The sequence below is a fragment of the Pieris napi genome, chromosome 21 (genome assembly GCF_905475465.1).
Source record: "Pieris napi chromosome 21, ilPieNapi1.2, whole genome shotgun sequence".
NCBI classification, from domain to species: Eukaryota; Metazoa; Arthropoda; class Insecta; order Lepidoptera; family Pieridae; genus Pieris; species Pieris napi.
This window is the reverse complement of record NC_062254.1, coordinates 5,688,531-5,710,277: the sequence shown is the minus strand read 5'-3', so window position 1 is coordinate 5,710,277 and position 21,747 is coordinate 5,688,531. Positions and strand designations below refer to the sequence as shown.

At 32.6% G+C, this 21,747-nt stretch overlaps 1 protein-coding gene across 2 annotated transcripts; it reads right to left on the bottom strand.

Annotated features, from left to right (window-relative positions):
* Window positions 1-192: 192 nt before the first annotated feature.
* Window positions 193-20,131, bottom strand: LOC125060504 (peroxidase-like). 2 transcript variants are annotated; one of them, XM_047665466.1, is made up of 13 exons: window positions 19,816-20,131; window positions 16,294-16,403; window positions 15,420-15,720; window positions 15,108-15,345; window positions 14,585-14,747; window positions 13,702-13,886; window positions 10,245-10,437; window positions 9,232-9,429; window positions 6,222-6,499; window positions 4,023-4,178; window positions 3,678-3,798; window positions 3,137-3,317; window positions 193-1,599 (listed from the first exon to the last, which is right to left on the bottom strand). In XM_047665466.1, the coding sequence occupies exons 1-13, from the start codon at window positions 19,935-19,937 to the stop codon at window positions 1,461-1,463; spliced, it is 2,385 nt and encodes a 794-aa protein (XP_047521422.1). In that variant the 5' UTR covers window positions 19,938-20,131; the 3' UTR covers window positions 193-1,460. The 2 variants fall into 2 exon arrangements, with proteins under 2 accessions (XP_047521422.1, XP_047521423.1); XM_047665467.1 differs by lacking the exon at window positions 19,816-20,131 and adding an exon at window positions 16,471-16,527.
* Window positions 20,132-21,747: the final 1,616 nt, after the last annotated feature.

Below are 21,747 nucleotides of genomic sequence, written 5' to 3'. Positions count from 1 at the left end.
ACAAATGGTTAAGGTTGAGACTATAAGGCCAAATAGAGAAACCTTGCATCAGTTTCTCTTGATTGAATCTGCTATTAGGTATATTTAATAGATATATCTGTAACTTAATTTGTTATAAGCAATTTTCAGTACAAGATTTTTTAATATTATATTGAAAACCAATAAAAAGAGGGAGAGAAATTAGACAAAGAATACTGGCTGTTTATAAGTTTATTACAAATTACAAAAGATTATAACAAAGCATATAGCCCTTCCAGAAGTGAACTGTTTCTTTATTCAAAAACAAATCAAATATTGATTAAATAACATTAAAGTAGAAATTTGATAGTTTTGTGCTTTAATAACAATTAATGCATAAATAAAGAGAAAGCTTCGGTCAAATTTCATAAAGCAAAAGTAAGTGAAGTCATACATATTTATTAATGTTACTAAATTTTACAGACTTCAATGTAACAATGATTCTTATCAACAATATAATTTAACCTAAAATCCAGTCTTTGGCGATTGGCATACGCCATTTTTATTTTCTTAAATTTCGTATTCCGATTTTTTAATTTCGAGAACTTGAAAAATAGACAGTGAACTAGGAACGAACACAGCCAAATAATTTCAAAACTTTAACGTTTAACTAATGTACATTACATTACAATACGTTTTGAAATTGTGACCAAAATTAAGAACAGAGTAATTTGACTACAAATGGCAGTAGTATTAATAAAGGAATTGGCCATTTGCATCATAGCCTTTTTATAGAAGTAATGTGTTCTGTGAAAATAGTATGATTTTGCACACAGTACAGTATACATACACAATATCTTAACTTACAATATTAAACTAGATAACTTTATGAATGCGGCCATTAAATAACTTTTCATGATGAATGATGGCGAGACTAAATACTAAATTCCCTGCAATATAATGTTGCCAAGTGCTTGACAGTAAAGTTAGACGACAAATCGTTTACATCTCTCTAGAGTCTAGATCGTCTAACTCACATTATCACAGCCACTTTGCATGGCGTCCATAAGGACAAGACTTGGATCATACTCGACAAGTCCCCTTAAACGTGACCCTATTCTAATTAAAATACTGAAACTTAAAAGTGCAATTAAATGCTTATCAGCATATTGTCATTTCACTCACACAACCATAAATGCGTGTATAATCTGTGGTCACAAGTCAAGCACGAACTATCGTTAACGTTAAGAGTAGAATATATAATAAGATTTGAACTTAGACAACAAAATTATAGATATGAGAAGTTTAAATAAACGATTAATCTGTCTTTTTATATTATTATTTATTAAAATAAGACACAAAGTTAACCTCAAACGGCACTCAAATGAACGAACACGAAAAATTTAAGCCATTTACTGTTTGCCAAAAAACCTCTAAGTACTTTTACCCTATTCCTCGTCTTCGTTCACAGTTTTACCCTAAAAAATAAAGTGCATATCAGTCTATTTAGTAATGTTGGAACTGGCAACCTTGTTTCTGAGCCAGCTGTTGGTGCGTGTGAATATGTCGGGTTGCTCCGATGGGTCTTGCCAGGCTTCGAGATTCATTCTTTTGATTTCATCGCAAGATACGATAGGGTTGCTGTAACAGAAACGTTTCATTACCTGTCTGTTTTTACTAATTTCATTGGCTGAACTCTTTTGTTCATGCCGTTAATACAATTTGAAAGAAAGGGACGAAACGAAACAACATCAGTATAATCGGGCTGATAAAGAATATTCAAAACATAAATGATCCAATATTATTAATGGAACTATCATTATACTGTTGACTTAAGAAAAATATTGAAATTTAAATAGGACGTTAATTATACATTTTAGAGTAAAGATAAAATCTTTTAGGAGCTTGGCCATAAAGTTATGGAATACACTCCCCGATCTTATAAGAAGCTACCTCCTTCACGTCCTTTAAGAGTGTTCTACTAAACATATCCTGCTACAGTCAAAAGTCATTTATTCATGTAGGTAACACAATGTACACTTATGAACGTCAAAAAAGAAATATACAATTAATGCTTCTAATTTTACATTTACTGCCAGTTCTCAAATCAAGGGCGTAGATCGGAAGAGAAGAACTGGCAATAAATTCTCCGCCACTCTTTTTAATCGCGACGGTTTTTGTTGTACACAACGTTTGTAAGGAGCTGCAACCATTACACTATGTTCCACATGACATCTTAAGTAATTAATAATAATAATATAATTAAAAATTTTATAACTCTCAACCATATCATTTACATAGCTTTAAACTGTTGTAATTATAATAATTTTATTAGCTTTTACTTAATGTTAGTTTTTGTATAAGTTGTTACTTGTATTTATATTTTTATGCACTTTTTTCCGTACTATGTTATTTTCTTTTTCCTTACTAGGATTGTACTGTAAGAGATCGGTTCTTAGCAATAAGGCCGCCTATTGCCTTCTTAATGGTTTATGTTATTGATTGTATATGTACTTCTAATACAACACAGTTTTAATAAATAAAAAGTAACAACAGTATTGACCCAGTAAAAAAACGATTCCATATATCATTGTCATGTTATGAACCTTATACAAATAATATTGATTCTGATAAGATATCTGCATAATATTGTAGTTTTCCATTAATAAACTTGTTATTTCCAGTCTTATCTTAGTCACATAATACCTAAGGCTTTTGTGTGTGTTTTATTAAGAATTAAATCTTAAAGTCGCAAAATACACAAATATATGTTTCATATGAAATACGAAAAGTTAATTTATTTTTGGAAATTTTGGAAAAACTGAAATTTACTATCTGTCAGATATTTTCAAATTTACTGTTAAAAAAACTTTTTTCTACTTTTCAATAAATGTTATTAAATTTTATAAAACGGTAAATTAAATTAAACTTTGGTCTTTAGTTATTTCAGGTTTAAAGTAATAATCTATATTTTTTAATACATGTCAACTGTCATTTGTAATCTTTGACAATGTTTATTTCCCTATTGACTTCTGGAATATAATGGTTGTTAATAATCATTATTATTATACAAAGAGACAGTAGTATTTATATATATAGATAGTAATATATGTATATTTAAATTAAATAGATACTGTGTATATGTCACGCAAGTAAAGATATTAAATTAATAATTTACCTATCACTGGGAGGCTGGAACGCATCCTTCTGAACTCCAGCAATTTCAAGATTGTCACACATCAAACGAGAGAGTGACGCCCTTCGTATTTCCGCAATTTGACGTTTTGTGAAACTTCCCGCTTCGTGAGTGTGCGTGTAGAAGTATCTGTCACCGCTGCGCGTGCGCCATAGTTGTTCACCTGAAGATATTTATAAAGTCTTCTATTCAATAACAGTCTAGAATTTTCTTTATGAACTGGAACCTTTTTGTGACAACGATGATCTTTTTGACATTTTCTATGACTAAATTCAGCAAAGACCATAAAAAATGCTTTTCTTAAAACACATAGCTTCTAAGATCTATTTCATATATTTCAACCAGTACTGAGCAATCTATTTTTTGTTTGGTTCAGATCAACCAATCACAAGCTTTCTTTAAACAACCAATCACTTTCAAGCTCATCACGTGACCATTTGCAAACAATTACGAAAGATTGACTACTTTTTCGTAAGAAGAATACACTGTGAACGCTACTTTATATTAATTGATGATAACTTACGTAAGAAACATGTAGCAGTTGGTCCAATCAAAGATCCTGGAAGCGGAGATTCAGCCATCAAACCGACAACCAAATCAATGTCACCCACTTGCTCGTATATTTGGGACAACTTGTCTACCATCTGAAACAAGATTTTTGTGAAATCAAATGGGCCATTGAACGGGCAATACAGATAGTAGATTATTGTCTTTGATTGTTCTGTTCTTTCTGAAATAAATTTATTCCAAGCTTGGGTTGACTCGGGTGGACGATTATAACAAAAAATGTATCTACAAAATTTGTAATATAAACGAATTAAATCAGATTTTTTGTGATTTGCGTTAATTATTAGGGCAATTAACATACCTCTTGTGGAATAACATCAGTCAGGTGCGAGAAGCTAGTCGCAACAGATAAGCCACAAAGTGTACGGTACTGGGAATATCCGGGAATTCCGTGGTCTCTTCCGCGCTGTATGTCAACTGCTAGTACGTCGAGGCTGCCCAACCAGTGGTTACGTAACTGTAGACAATAGAAACACGATAGTATAGTCTGTGATCGATGACGTTTTTAAGTATATACTATACTATCTTTTTTTACAGCGTTTTATATCAAGGATCATTCAATGACTTTCTTACTTTAAAATCTAATAAAGCCTTTCAATTAAAAATTTGATACAAAATTAAAATAACAGTTTAGATCATAGAGTATAGAATTCTCTCTATACATATATATTTTTCAATAGATCTATAGTTGTATTATTCACAAAGCTAATTTTTTGCGGTTTTGTTGATAAGACCCACATAGGATTGTTTTTGGGAAAGGTCGGTTTTTTGTTAAATTGAATTTTTTTTAAACTTCCTTTTTTTAATCGAGTCGATTTTAAATTATTAATGAGAGTTTCTGACATTTATGCAAATTATAGTCACACTCACAACTCACATTTAAAATTTAAATACATTTTCAAATCACAATTCAATTATAATAATATACAATTAATTCAATTAATAAGTGATTAACGTTATTTAATAACGTTTATTCACTCCAAAAATACCTAGGAATCGAACCCACGACCATTTAGGTCGTTAAAAATCATCTGTATATCCAGAAGCATTCATAGAAAGTTCAAAACACTCCATAAGCGGGTTTTAACAAACACCCAGAGACATCTATCGGTGTACAAGTCTAAAAGCAGCAACATGCAGTATACAATACTGGTTTTAACTTTTAACACGCAGATTTTCCTCATGACGCTTCTATGTACGCCGTAACGGTTTAATAATTATATTATTAGCCCGTGTATCGTCCAGTCGAATGAACTAAACTATTTAAACTTAAAATAAATATGGAAAAGAGTTAGATATAGGCAAAAAGCATGTGTTCAAGTCATTACTGTGTGTGTTCAGTTAAAGCCGTCGGGACAGTTTTAAATGCTACGTTAAGCTGTACAGGAAAAGTGATAAATATAAATAGAAGGTTAAGGACTTTAAACCTTTGTTTACCTTGAGTGTATTTTAAATCGTTCAAGGCAAATTGAAGAAATATCATATGTGTGTAAAGCGATTGTCATTTTATCAAAAATTATCTATGAACCAAATACTCAATCCGTTTTGAGCAATTTTTAACTTTATATTTGTGATTTATTATATGAATTCCAATTAAATTAATACGTAATTATATATATTATATGATACAATCTTAGTAAATCTACAATAATGTTACGAAAGTATATAGACCTAACGCGTAATTTGAAAAATAAACTTCAAGATGGAAGATGGGCAAAACGAATGATGGATCAAAAGGGTCAATGACCCCAAATGCCAATAGCCATGCAAAAGTTAGACATTTCTTTCGCATTCCTCTTTCTTACTAAAATTGTAACCTACAATATTTATATATGTTTCTATATAAATCATCTGAAAGGATTTTTTATTTATATTGTTTATTTATTCATAAGCGAGAAATATAATGTCCAGATAATATTAAATAATTACAAACGAACGACCGTTAAATATACTTAAATATTATTGATTTAATATATTGCACTTGACATTCATATGTCCTGATTTAAAAACACTTGTTCAATGTCTTTTTAATGTTACTGATGACTCAATTAACCGCGCAATTGGACGGTCAAATATATTAATATACGGTCTCATATTAAAACCGATTCATATTATAAATACGAGTCGTAGATAGTTACTAAACTCATATACTGATGAGTACATTGGTTTAGTAACAAATAGTCTATTGAACGAGTCCTCAGAATTTTTGAAAATACCAGTGGTGATACAACCTTTTTAGGTGTGGGCCTCAGATTTATGTATCTGTTTCATGATCATGTAGGTGCCTTACGCTTGCAAACTCCGTCGACTCTTTGGGTCTAAGCTGGTTTCTTCACGATGTTTTCCTTCACCGAGCGAATGTTAAATAATATATTAAGACCATTTTAATTTTTAAGTCATAAAAACTACTTGCGATTATGTATCGTGTTGATTTAATTTAACTTTAAAATAGAATATACTTGAAGTTGACTAAGATTTGTATCAAAGATTGTCCACTTACATCATCATCATAATTGAAGTCCAAATCCTGAGCTTTCTGGCTTGCCATGCCCAGTAGAACGCTTTCCAGACCTCCTTTCTTCGCAATTAACTCTGGCTTGAAATAAGTTTGCTTTAGACGTTGTGTTGTAACGTTGCCATCGATGAGTAATATGTCCTGATCAAGGAGGCTGTTGACGAAGTGAAAAGCAGCGGTCGCAAAGGCATTCGTGATTGTTGGATCTATGTCGGAATTGTACCCGACGTCATAGCTGTCATATAGCTGGTCTATGGATTTTCCTGCAATGAAAATGTGGAAATTAGATCATGTTATAGAGCTTTCTAGAATTCGTGCTGTTAACGCTTGTTAGCGTTAAAAATAGGAATGCAACATATATTCGCTGTATTACATAATTAATGGACCTTTTTTATTGTCAGTTGAGTGAACTGACAAAATTTTCATTATTCGTTAGTGCCTATAGCAGTTAGTTATTGATTTCATTACATAATTCTTTAGATTCTTTTGTGAGTGAATTTTTTATGTTGGTATATTGTTTTGTGTGCGAATTTTTGATTGGCTATGCATTCTTATCGAATTAGGTTGCCTGTTAGGACAGGATGCGTTTTTGTAAATAAATAAAAACATTAGTTTTTCGAAATTTTAGAAAAGCGTACCAACGTTTATCTTGGACCCTAAGTCGAAGTGGTTCGGAAATACTTCAGTTGGCAGCTGGTTTCACATAGTGGTGGTTTATGAGACTGCTACCGCATATTCGGTATGCGAAGTTATATTTTCTAGACTATTATAAAGAATGACTTGTATTTTTTTACATTAAATCATAAACTACAGGAACGAAATACCCTTTTAGAGTACCTGAGTAACATAATATGCTTTATTTCAATAACTTATTAAAAATCCGTGCAAATTGATCCACAATTCGCAGAATTTTAAAATGACATTGACATTTCTTAGAATATTATAAGTACTAAAACCAGTTAATTAAAACCAACTGATTTCTTTTGTACAACTTTCTGATTTGTATCTTCACCTAAATGTATTCGTACCGGCCTATTCGAATCGGACAAGAGAAAGTGTTGTATATTTGGTCAAGAAATCATAATAACAAAGTGAATATAAACAAAGTGTGGTCGTAGACCTTAGGTTAATTATTACCTCTGCTTGGTATGAATGCAAATACGTAACATTTTTATATGATGTTTATTTTTCAAGTGGGTCTATATTAATGGGTCTTTAAAAAATAATGCTAATTGAAATTCCAATTTTTTTGGAGTATATTTTTTAGTAGGATTTTTTTTTAAATATTACGCTTTGCAATTCGTATTATCTTTTTTGTCTCTTTTAAATTAGAAAATACATTTTGAAAAATAAAACAAAAATTACCTCCTAAACCGGAATTCAAAATTTCAAAGTTCTATCAAGTTTTTTAGTATCTTTCCAAAAAAATTCTTAAAGTATATTTTAAGAATACTAGAAGTCTGTAATGGTTACTAGTTAGGAAGATAGGTAAATTAATGTACATGATTGTCGCACTGAGTTTGATATGACGATGGTATATACCTACTTGTTTAAATATCTAAATACCATCGTCACATCAAGGCTCAAGCTTAGTAGTCAGACTGCGGCTCTCTAGCTTAATATTGCCGACCTAGCTGTATCCGAGAGCCGACACCAATACAGAGAAAAAAACTCAAGGATAGTCAAGTGTAGGTACACACGACAGTAGACAATTTATAGAAACATACAGTGTACATTATGCGAACCGAGATCAAAGTCTACGGCCTTGATCACCTAACCATTTTCATATATGAGATACATTATACGTTCAAATAGATTCTTGCTATTGAATAATCGCTCTTAAGGGCTCGCGCGTGAGGCCGATACAATTGCACTTAGCACGTGGTAGCGCTCACGATGTTTGCGACTGACTAAATACTTAGCAAAACAATTAATGTCAATTGAAGGCAATATAGTTAGATTGTTTAGGTAATATGTTATTTAACCATATATACATACATAGGTATGTTCGTACAATAATATATATATATATGTATGTAGCCACAATTGAACGATTCGTTACGACGAAAACTGTTTGTTATTAAAACTATTTGCTAACTCGTTCTTTATAAGTTTGGCAAATTTTTTAAAGGTCGGCATCGCACTTGCGAGCCCTCGGGCAATGTACTCACATGTTTAGCGGTATCACTTAACATCAGGTGAAGCCTCCTGACCGTTTTCCCCTTCTTATTTAAAAAAAAAGGTCTAGTTATAAGCTATAGTTTTTGATCGATGAATTTTGTGTAGATTCAAAAACAACCTAGTAATCACCTTAATATGTATTGGTGTTGATTTGAACAGTCTAGACTAGTGTTTTCCGACGTGGGGCCCATGCCCTACAGAGGGGTAAGTTGATTGTTAAGGGGGGCAATTCGAAAAAAGAACTGTGTTTCGTTTCCTAGTGATTTCTACCTAATTGTTCACTTAAGAAACTCAATGATAGGTTCATTGAGTTTCATACCTATTCTACTCCCCTGCCCTTTTGTCCAGGGACTTTTTCTATCTGTAAACTTCACATCACACGTCTCGCGAAATACGCCCCGGCTACATCGGTAATATTTTTGTTATACATATGCCGTAGGTGACTTTTATCAAGCTCTATAACTTTACTCCAGCCTTGCGATTCTGTGCGAAACAATAAACTACAAGCTCCCTCCTTATAAGAATGCCAAATCATAAAATGACTGCTTCACGACTGATTTGAGCGCGACCGCCGCTGCGAAAACCGCTGTGAAAGTTCGAAAAGTGAGTTACAGAATCGCAAGGCTGAACTCATATTTCTATGTTAAGGCAGCGTTCGTAAGAAACGTTTTCGTTCGACCAACTCCGACTTTACAAATCCATTCATCGGTTTAATATATAATCTACAACACACATAATCGAGAAAGCTCCATATGAAGAAGCGATATCTGTATGGTGCAATGTTCTAAACCAAGAATTTAATAGAAGAACATACCAGTAAGCGCAGGCAGCCAATATTTATATGTAATATGTTGTAGTTCGGCGACAACGATCCTCCTCGCTTCGTGATAAAGTTTATCCGAATTCCAGGCAGGGTTCAAAACGGCTAAGCTCCTTGCGATGCGATTGTGCTCTCGGACAAACAGAGCATGGATCGCCGTCAGCCATGGATGCATGTTAGCGCGGATATCTCCTGAATAAGTTTAGTCATTTTAGCAAAACAAACACATGTATTAATGTTCGTATATTCCTCTAATAAGAATTTAATAAAAAAATCTTCAATACCACAGAACTGGTAAATTAGCCCGTGATTGTTTTGTACAAAATTCTACATTAGTAATTTCTTATCAATATTCGAGAAGGCAGAACATTAAATGAATCCACGTACAATAAATAGTTAGGAAGATAAAAAAAAGAGCGTGCGTACAAAGTACACATGTCAGAAGTGAAACTTCTTTGGCAAACAAATTTTTAAGTCTTGTTCATATTTGTACAAAACTAAAACTTTAGATTTCCCAGACTTAAAGGGAGGGAAAAAGGAATTTAATGAATTTAATTGTCATTAAAATATTAAGTGTCGAAAATTTATACAAATTATAAATTTATTTTTTTAAATTTATTTCTTCGATAATAAAAACACGTGGCATTTTAATTTACATTCGTCATTTAAGATTTTAATAAATTAAATATTAATTTAATAAATTTTAATTTTAAAAATAGATTTTCTATAAGGCAATTCGCCCTTCTCACTCTCTCAATCGCTCTCTCCCTTTTCTTCGACAAAAACGCTGCACATCTTCGTGACGCTAATATTATTATTATTGCGTTTCATCCGTAAAAAAATTACCCTCATGCGCCTAAAGAAGTTTCAAATCAAAAATGAAAGATTTTGATTTATTTGCTTATGTTCGATGTGACAAGGACTAAAAACAATTAGGGTGGGTAATAAATTTACTAAGGGCAATTTTAATAACAAATAATATCAAACATAGAATACTCAATTCATACCTGTGTTAAAGCAGGCTCCGTCATTATTCACCAGACACTTCTCAGACGGGTTGCCCACCAACGGAAGAAGTTCTTCATCATCAATACTCGAGGTCTTCAGCAGACCGCCACTCTTTTCACGGAGGGATGCAGCATCGCGGCTATTTGCGCCATAAATGTGAGATCCGTCTAGGAAGTGGGTGGCTTGGTTCATCTGTAGACAAAATATATTAATTAATTAACAAGGTAGTAAACTTAGAAATCTGGAAATATCAACCAGCTTTGGAAGAATAGTAGATGTTAAAAAGGCAATACTTTTCAAAGACTATTATAATTAAAATCAATTTCTTATCTGTCTAAATAACGTGAATCTATTGTTGTGTGAATATCGACTGGTGTAAGCATTTAAAAAGATTTTTTTTTAAATATTAAACTAACATAATATATTTCTTATTAGGTATGAGATATGGTCTAATATTAAGTATTAAATTTGACTTTAATGCTTCACAATGCAAATTAATTTGAGTGAAACTAATTTAACTATCATACATCACAAAAGCCTAACATACGCAATAATTATTTACTATTTAAATGGAGATTTTCTGTTAGTGATATTTGCTATTTCAATTATTTAAATACATATATATCAAGTCGTCACAATAAACAAAATTTGACACCAATATTATTCTGTATTCATCATGTTTCTGGTGACAATAAACGAAATTTGACACGCTTACAATTCTAAATCTCATATTTAATCTTCTTCAGTACTAAGCAAAATAAACTGCGCAGTATTTGCTCGGTAATTGTTTTTCAATGTGTGCACGAAGTTTAACCTCAATTTTTAATGACAGGCCATAACTTACAACTTCAGAAATACAGATAGTGCGACACTCTTGCGCATTGCATCTTTTAAAAAGGATTCAAGTTTGATAGGCGCGAATATTGTTGGACAGTTTGTAAAATACAAGACAACGCAAGAGCGGAGTAACATTTCTTTATAGAGATCAATGGCAATATTTTATTTTATTTACAGCAAATGCGAAAAATCTCTATAGTCTATGAAGAGTATTTATCAAAATATTTGAGATACAGCCTATTCAAAAAGATAGCTTTGCAATTGCGACCTATAAATAATTCTGAGAGCTCTAGGGACACGGGCAATGCACTATTCAGTAGTGCCGTGCCAACTTCACATTATCTTGGGAGTAGAATAATGTTCATAACATCTGGCAACTAAAAAAAAGTCGTTAATTAATATTTTCAAGTTAGTAATACGAAAACTCTAATATACTCGAAAATTCGAAATTTGAAAATTTGTCCTGATGAGATGGACAGGATTTTTATTAGACTTGATTTATAAAACAGATTACAATTCTCATATACATAATCTATTAATGTTTGCGACATATTATTTATTTTATATGCTTATTTTATTATTGTGAAAATATTTTCTGAATAAATTCTATGACTTTGCCCTAGATAAACAACATAATTAATGAATAACCTTCGCTTTTATAGCCATTGCGATATCGATTAATTTATCTAACTGCAGTCGGAGGGGACTATTTTTAGATATAACAAGTTCAACACGTTTCTAGACTCATGCGCATAGGAAAAAACAAATCTATTTATGAGCCTTAAGCTAAAAACCGGTGCAGACGTTTTTATATTCATCTTATATACATTAGAATTATAATTATCTTACAAAAGTGTATTAATAAATTGGAGTTCCATTGTTCATAGTACCGTTCCTATTGATATGTATTTTAATAAGTTATTAAAAATCGCGGCCAAAATCGCGAAAATGCATAGATAAGACATTTGTCTTTGGCCTCAAATTAAAATCATGCTAAACGTTCTTAATTTAAAAGTTACAAAGGCGCGAACAGAACCATAGACAAATAACAGATCACTTATCGACAAACAAATAACTAGTTTTTCTCTCTTTTATGGATAGAATGTTACGTACAAATTAAGAAGAAATATTTTTAAAAATGGAATGCCCCGTTCATGAACAACATATTATTTAATAAGTAGGGAAAATTTGTAGACTACTTTGTAGTAATGTAACCTTGGTTTAATGATTCAGTTACAATTAAATTCAACATTTACTTGAGGAAAATATCAATAAGATCTGATCTTTAGAATGCGTGTGTGTAAATTGATTGCTAAACCATTATACTTAGACCCCTTAAGTAGGTTTTGCTTTAATTAAACGAAAAAGCCAATAAATAATAGGCTAAATTCTATTACAAGTATTGAAAAGTATTCAGAGTCGACACTTATATCATAAATAGATAACTCGACGCAGACGAAGACAATATTATATGCAATTGTAATGATAATATTGTTTTTAAACCAGTGTTTATTTAAAAAATTAAAATGAATACGGAAAACTCCTTGTATTCACTTGAAGACATAACAAAAAAACATTTTTAAAACATGTTTTCCTACCAATAAATAATTCTCAGTAATGATCGACTTGTTAATTAGTGAATAATTCCTTCAATTATTGAAGTGCAGTAAACAAGTATTGACGCAATGCAATAAAACTTATTATTAAAATTAAATGTGCATTGTAATATTTTACTGCAAATAGACTATGTGTGTCACCATATAATTATCATAATGGCACAATTAAATATCTATTAGAATGCATTTTATGCAAATTATTTTTTTTGTCTATATTCTTTCAAATTAACGTTTTTATTTATAATTTAAATATTGGGTAATTGTGAGTTGTATTGTAGGAACGAAAAAACAAATCTATATAAATGAAAACAAAAACAAAGGTGACTAATCGTAAAACTAGACGGCTGGACCAATTCGAGTATTTTTTTGTTTATTCCTAGAAGATAAGGGTTTTATATTTAGTAGTTTTTATTACGGAAAATGAAAGTCTCTATGGGGTATCATAGCAAAATGTTCCATATATTGGTATGTAGCTATTAAAAAGGTAGGCTAAGGGAAAAAAATCATGTTAAGGCGAAACGAAGTTCGCGGGGACAGCTTGTAAGTAAAAAATAACATACTATTTTAATATTGAATGACGAATTTGTGAATAACGGATCGTGGTTACTATGTCTAGATTCTTTAGACCATAGAGTAAAATTGTGTCTATTATAATTGTATTCTGTGGTGAAGAATCTAAAACCGCCTTGAACCAATCGTTATCACAATATGCGAGAATGATGTCACATACGTATTTGTTAAGGGAAACTATATTAACCACAGAATACAATTATAATACTTAGACAACATTTTACTCTATGGTTTACAGAGTCTAGTCATAGACACAACAATCCGTCATTCAAAAATTCGAAAATTTTAACTTTAGTTTATCGGTCTTCCTACTTATATTACTTAGAATTGTTACCGATTTCAAAAATGTTAATTATTGGATAACATGTGTTACATTACAACCATCGAAATTCAGTATATTTAGTGGATTTTTGTCGCATTTTTTTAACCTTACCTGTTCCGCGGCTCCAAAAGTACAGTCACCGCGATAAGTTGTCACTGACCGGGTGTACTCCATACAAACGTTCATATGAGGATCCCGATCAGGCACCGATATGGGCATACAGCTGGGATGCAAGTATCGTGGTGTCAGATGTAAACCTGAATTGTCGCAGCAGCGGATTGTCTGGTCCGTGTGAACTACAAAAAAAATAGTATTTTTTTCTAATAGGCAAGGATTTTCTGTGCCTGACACCGCAACCTTTTAGGTCTGGAGCTCAGATTTCTGTATTTGTTTCTTGATATTAATAGCAAGTAGCTGATCTTTTCGTGCCTGACAATTAAATTTTTGGGTTAGGCATGACATTCCTCAAAATGTCTTCCTTCAGTGTTAAATGTGTCAAAAGTTCGTAGCCGGGGTTCTAACCTACGACTTCAGTTATGAGTATTGTACGCTATATAGAACGGCGGCCAAGAGGCTATGGACACTTGCAAAGCCAGAGGGATTGCGATTGCGTTGCGGCCTATTAATAATCTGTACGCTCCTACGTCAAAGTATCAAAAGCATGGAACGATACAATTCAAACAAAGAAATTATCAGTTTCCGCGATAAAACCTAAGGTCACGACACACAATGACGTCATCGTGACGTCGTTGTAAACTGATGCTGTACTTTCATTTTGCTAGTATTAAAAAAATGCTAACAGAAAAGTTAAAAACATTTAACTACTGATGCAACCCCGGATTTAGGGAAGGGCAACTGGGGCCACCACAAAAGAGGCCCCCTCTAATTTGGGGCCTCCAATTATTTGTTGCCCTGAGACCTCCAGATCCTGACATCTAAACCCGGCATTGGTTTCATGTTATTTAGAATATATGATACTTTATAATTTACGTACTTGTTTTCCTCACAGGTGTATGGACCAAGTCATGGTAGATGAACTGACTCCATACAGCCAATGCGATGGTTTTCCTATCATTTGGCACGTCCGAGTTATTAGCCAAGTCGGTGCTCACGAGTCTAGCCGACGGTAGCTCCTTGTGACTCAGCGCCCGACGGGGCTATAAACAAATGTTTAACGTCCATTGTTTTCTATACAATTGGTGATAAAAATTGTAGCGGCTTATCAAAGAGTTAAAGACATAAATTGAACAAATGTGTTAAAAATAGAATTTGGAATTAAAAAGAGTTATTTGAATTTGGAACAAATTTAGAAAAAAAATTGTAGGCCAAAAGTTTTGTTTCCGCGACATTTGAATGCAGGAGTTCGAAATTTGAATTCTTAAATTAAAAATAAAGATTACAAATGAATTTTTTCTTAACAAAAAAAAAAGCCACATTCCAAATTCAATATTCGTATCGGCGTTTGCTTACAAAACTTTGTATGTATATTTTATTTATGACAGTCAAACGAGCCTAACCTCTTCAATTCCATCAGCATATCTTGGATGTAGGAGTCGTTTGTAGCCAGTAAGCGCCTGGCCCCAGGACGAACGAACTGGATTGTTGCAGGATCCATCAAAAGTACGGTATCTTGACGACATCTTGTTTGTGCGACAAGTAAACCTCTCTAATTGCGCACAATCTCCGCCATATTCACTCTCACGAAGATTCAATGTACTTATATAGCTCGCGCACTCATCGTTCTCCAAACCGTATCTAAAAAAACTCTTTGATTAATAATCTATCCAGTTAGTGCGACATTCCACCATTTTGTTTTTGTAAATACATACCTAGTACAACGTGTCCAAACAAGATTTTGCGATGCTTTTGTAATCGTCATCGAAGATTTTTCATACTTCATTGCGTCTTTTGAGGGTAGACCGATGATCGCCAGCCCTTGGGCGGCAGATCCTTGTTTTGGCTTTATCCCTGACGCCTCCAAGTTCTCTTCTAAACGCTCAAGCATTGCCACTGTCATCTTACTGATACTAATCGACTTGTTGGTATTAGCAGGAGTTATGGGTGGCAGTTTCTTGAGCATTTCTGCGCTCGGAAATGGGAAATCATACATCGGTGGTGGATGGTAGAATTCTGTAACCAAAATTACTTTTACTTGAAGAATTTTATAAAATACTAGCAGACCGGCCAAGCGTTGCTGTGGCGAAGGTTTTTGCTATATTACATAGTAGTAAACTATTCAAGGAAAACGGTAGGAGAACACCAGTCATGGGGACCACTATGCATTATTGGTGGTTATGCCATTAAATTGTAGCTTATGTGAAACGTTGGTACTTTCAACACAGCGCCATCTGTTAGAATTGTGATCATCAAATAATAAACAAATATTTTGCAATAAAATAATATTGCGGATATAAATTGAGATGTAAGCTATCCTATGTTTTAAGTTAGATCAAACTGCACACGGTGTGCAAATTTGATTGATATCGGTTCGGTAGTTTAGGAGTCCATAGCGGACAAACAACGCGACACGTAATTTATATATATTAAGATATGTGTCTACATGTCCTTGGAAGTTGGAACGTAGATTGGCAAGAATAGAAGCGCAGGAGTTGGGTTTCCGCAAATTGCACGCTAAAATCGTGTCAAGTTACGCACGAAATACTCCGTAGAAATATGTAAGAAAAGTAAAAAATTGTGGTTTACCTGTATTCATGATCAGATTCAAGGGGTAGGGAGCAACACGACTTCCGAACGTGACTCCCGCCCACAGCACCACACCCAGTAGTACCAACTTCATCAGTTCCTCCAGAATACTGTAAAATACTAGAGTTGAATATCTTTTGGTATCACAATCAAAATGGTGCAAACAAAATTTACTACGTTTTAATACAAGCCAGATTCATTCGATTGATTTGAAGAATAAAGCAAAACTGAGCAATTCTCACTTCACAAGAATTATAAAAGGTTATCAGACCTCTGATAAGTTGACCTGACGTTTCGTCAGTTCCACTATAAATATAATTGCAAGGCGAGCCCCCGGCCCTTCAAATAATAATTAACGTAATTCTAAAGTTTTTTACTGCGTGGCTACGGGACCCTCAAAAAGGGCAGTCATCGCAGCCCAGGAAACCCATTTGAGTGAATGCGTCGCCGGCCTTTGAGGGAGTATGTTCTTATTTTAAACAAAAAGTTTTTGAGTGGGTAAACAAAACATACAATACACTCAGGCATATATTATGTATGACATTTTCGGACCAAATTTTAAAGAAATTTTACTGATTAAGTATATTTTTTCCATCAGTGCTTAATCCGTTAAAAGCTATAGCTTCTATAATATTAGCTGTAGGATTACGAAACAAATAAATAAATAAGCAAGTGTTTTAATACATTTTAAACGGATTCTGTAAAATATATAAATTATATTGCGTCGAAACATTGCGCGTAACATGGACGAGAAGTAATGCGTCACTCGTTTTAATTTGAGAGGATACAATTGAATACTTTGTTTTGGATTTTAACTACGATTACAGATATTTATTGAAATCCAGTTAAGCAAAAGTTAGTTAAAAATTAATATAAAATAAAATATAAAATATTTTTTCTACAGAACTGGACAGATCAACAACAATCCTACATGATGTTATACAGGTGGTATAACATCCGAACAGAAACTTTTAAAATTTGTTTTAATTTTCTTTTTAATTATTTTTATTACTTTGTAGGTTAAGAAAATTGTAAATACTACAATAAATAAAAAAAGTGTGTGTGTACAAACTACAAATGTTAGAAGTGAAACTTCAGTGGCAAACTAATCTTGAAGTGTTGTTCATATTTATACAAATCTAAAAGTTTAGATTTCCGATACTTTGAGGGACGGAAAAAGGGAAGATATGTTAGGAATTTAATGAATTTAATTGTCATTAAAATATTAAGTGTCGAATAATAAATAATAAATAATGTGACGGTAAATTTTTTTCCAACGCCGATAAAGAAGTTTGACTTCAAAAAGGAACATGGCGCGTAACCGAAAAACGTGACGCGTAACGAAAAAATGTTACACTAAATTTTTTCCAACCCCGATAAAGAATCATGATGAAGTGAACAAAAATTTAATTTTTGAATAAATTCCACAACCATGAAAATATTTGTATTGACGATAACATTGCAAATGAAGGTCAGACCCTATGCGTACTGCGATGTCTAAGCAGGTTTTCGGTGGTTATTTTTAAATGAGATTTATGAGTCGTTCAAGCAACCAAACAAATCCCTTACCATTATCATATTACCTATATACGCGGACTTTAAAAGATCTATTTGATGTCTGTAGCATTACTTAGTACTATTGTCACCGTAAAAATGATATTCTAGATAAATTTTCACTTGTTTCGTGTATATTACCATACTATATATATATATATATATATATATATATATATATATATATATATATATGTATATATATAAACCACTAGAGGACCCGACTTACGTTGTCCTGTATGATATTTCAAGCAATTAGGATATTTAACAAAGTATGAAAGTACCGACTGCAGCGCCATCTGCCGGGCTGATTTGTGAATCTAAACCATTCACCCAAACGCATACAAACAAAATAATTCAAATCGGTCCAGCCGTTTAAGAGGAGCTCGGTGACATAAACATTAAACACGTACAGTAGAATTATATAAGTTAGATCAAACTGCATACGGTGTGCACATTTGATTGAAATCGGTTAAGTAGTTTAGGAGTCAATAGCGGACAAACCACGTGACTCGTAATTTATATATATTAAGATTTGGTGCATAAAATATTCCATTGTTTATCTCGTATGCGTAGAACAAGTTGTTATGACGTTATATGATCGTATACACTATTCATTGTTATTAAACAGTGTCATTGTTTAACGGTGTTAATACGAATTTGCATTGTCTGATTTGGCGGTGTCTAGTTCTTCTATAACTTTTATTTTATACGTTGTTGTTTCTTTTGGCGCGTTAGGGAAAAATGATGATGGTAAACTCGCGCACACCGTCACGAAACCGACACCTTGAAGTTAGCTATAGTCAACATTTTAGTTTTTCAAACTTATGTCTATTTTTGAAGATTTGTGTGTTTTTTAATATTCACGTGCATCTATTGTAGTTTGTCTAGAAAATAAGAAAAACTTTTCAGTATTCAAGGAAGAATAGGCCATAGGGTTAGGTTTTGATATGGAACATGAGAGCCTCGATTTGTTTAAGCTATCGCGGCGTAGGCTTAGTATTAAGAATATCTATAATTATCCTACACCACGAGCAAACCCCACCAAATGTGTGAACCATTTAGTGTATATTATGTCTTTGTTACACATAATAAAAGTTGCAGGAGTAGGAAATAAATATGGATGTGAGCAACAAAAAAATCTAGAACATTCGTATTTATAATTGTTTTTTATAAAAAATATACGCTCATATATTTTGACTGACTAATACAAAGTAACTTTAAAAAACATCATTCGTTATATTGCTATTTTTATTATGTACTGGACTTTCTAAATTACGTGTTATTTCCTGTTTTTTAATTGCTAACGTTTAATTAACACAGATAAACATTAATTGATGAGCATACACGAATCTTAATATGTATAACGATTTGTATTGCATGGACACCAAACTCTGTTTAATATCTACAAGTTTATATAAATACAGATGGAAAGCAATTTGTATTGAGATAGGTCAGTTAAAATAATCGTCGAATCGTCGTCGGGAATGCCAAAATAACTCAACAAAATTGTACGGTTTTTTGAGTCTTCACTCAATATTAATCAATCACGTACAACATTATAATGCTAATTAATTAAATGCTATGCTTATAAAATACTGAAAATAATTTAGGTAATCGTGGCGATTAAAACATTAAGCAAACCTCACTGAGCAAAATGTTCAGCCTTGGTTTGTACATGTAGTCTACTTATTTGTTTAATATTACACGTAAACAGCCGTCTTCATTAAATATTTCGAGATATAAGTATTTTTTTAGTAATTACTGTTGCATTAAAAGGTATAAAGTTTTACAAATCTTTGTAATGTTTTCTTATCACGCTAACTTTCTACCACAATAAACAAATTGATTAATATATTTTACGAGTTACGAGTGACTGTTATGGTTGTGTATACGAGTTGTTTACAAATCGTAGGTATAATAAATTCCACTAAACTCCAGGACTAAAAGTTTTCTTATACAACTTACGTAGAATGCTCCCCACAGCCGTTGCATTCCGATTTCCTTCTAGAACATTTCTCTGGAGACTTATCCTTCTTAACGTCACCATTCAGCACCGACTTTCCTTCGATGATCCGTTTAAACAACATAATAACAGCAAAAGGATTTGTTGTTTACGGCAAAAATCACGACGAATGTTTGAATTGTTGAGAATCGCGGCTGAAACTTGGTCCAGGGAACGATGTTCCATTAGATTGGCAGAGGAGCCAAGTTCACCTCTACTGCCAAACTTGCACTAGGTACTGAAACACCGTTGATGTTTTCCCGTCCGCGATTCGCGCCCCAATAGAATGCTCTAGACCCCCGCCCCGCGCCGCTAGCCACAGTCTACGTGAATGTAATGGTAAACAGCTACACCACAAAAGTACTTTATACCATATCTTAGAATTTATTTGGTTTTTCAATATGCTACTAGCAATAATAAATGTATAACTCTAAATAAAATATAATTTGAAGAGTTACAAGTCAATTAACAGGTAAAAATCTTCAATCCACTCAATGAGAACTGAATTGATTGTTTAATTTGTCTACTCTATAACAGTGTTATGACTAAGAGCCTGTATTACTGAGCAAATTAAAGAAAAACAAAAAACAGCTGGTCTGAATTAAAAAATAAATAAAACTAAATTATATCAATTCCAAGGACATGTTTAACTTGTGTGATTTGACTAGTAATACGTTTTGTGGGTATTTTTTTTAACTCTGCAAATCCTCGAACTGCCTTTTGTTAAATACCTACAATATGAATAATACATATTCCTTATTCGTCGTATCCATATCTTAAACGTTCAAAATAAATTAATTTTGAATATCTAGGAAGATATTCCATGGACTCTCATACTCATAAGTTTTTAGAAAAAAAAAATAAAAACTGTTTTTATTTAATAATAAAAATTATTATGTAAAAGTGCAGTATTATGATCCGGTAATAAAGACTCACAAGCACGTGGAGTGCGCATGCTCAGTGCGTGTTTGCCGGTCCCCGCTCCCCTCAATACCCCGCAGTATGAATGTGGCCTTTACGAGTAACACGCACCAACCGCCTGATCACGGCAATTATAAAGCTGACTTTACACTGTTCAATCTTCGTGACTCAGAGGCTCCCGTGTGCACTGTGCATTCAGTTTCAATTTCATGTAGACCAAAAACACAATTTTGCATCTTATCATCGTTTTTTTAAACAAGGCACAAGATCAGCCAGCAGCCTATACATGTTCAAGATTTTTGTATCTTGATGTAAAATCTTCACGATATTTTCCTTAATGGTATGCAAGTACATATTCATTTTGAACATAGAATGTAAAATCCATTGCTGCACAACCGGGAATCAAACGAGCCCAAACTTTTATATTTTTTTTCTTAAATGAAGTACGTAGTACCCGGCAATCAAATCTTCAGACTTCAAGTGAAATTAGCTAATAAGTTTTTAAATAAAATTGCTTAATAATTATAGTTTATTAAGTATTAAAAATCAACGCAATCAGTTTTTGTTAACACGCAACGTTTTAGAGTTAGACATTATATTTATTGGTCTAGATTCTAGAACGTTCATTGTCTGTAATTAACGTCCGCTTTAACGTTGTTTTTTTTATTGAAGTGAAGCTTCTTTATCGGGGTTGGAAAAAAATTTAGTGTAACATTTTTGAAGTGAAACTTCTTTATCGGGGTTGGAAAAAAATTTAGTGTAACATTTTTCGGTTACGCGTCACATGTTTCGGTTACGTCACATTTGACCGTTACGCGCGTCTTTTTCTCGTCCCTACCACGGTTGATTCGAAAAGATTCTAAACCATTAATAACAAAAATTTATAATAACTATAACAATGATACTAAAAATTATATTAAAATTTATGAAATTCAAGTAAAAGTAAAAAAAATAAAAGTAAAATGAAATAATTG

Excerpts from the sequence above, each read along its gene's own strand:
- LOC125060504 (XM_047665466.1), bottom strand. The coding sequence starts at position 19,937 with ATGTTGTTTAAACGGATCATCGAAGGAAAGTCGGTGCTGAATGGTGAC. Across the intron at positions 6,500-9,231 it reads TTGGCTGCCTGCGCTTACTG|GAAAATCCATAGACCAGCTA; the intron begins GTATGTTCTTCT and ends TTTTCATTGCAG. Across the intron at positions 1,600-3,136 it reads TTCCAGCCTCCCAGTGATAG|CAACCCTATCGTATCTTGCG; the intron begins GTAAATTATTAA and ends TTTCTGTTACAG.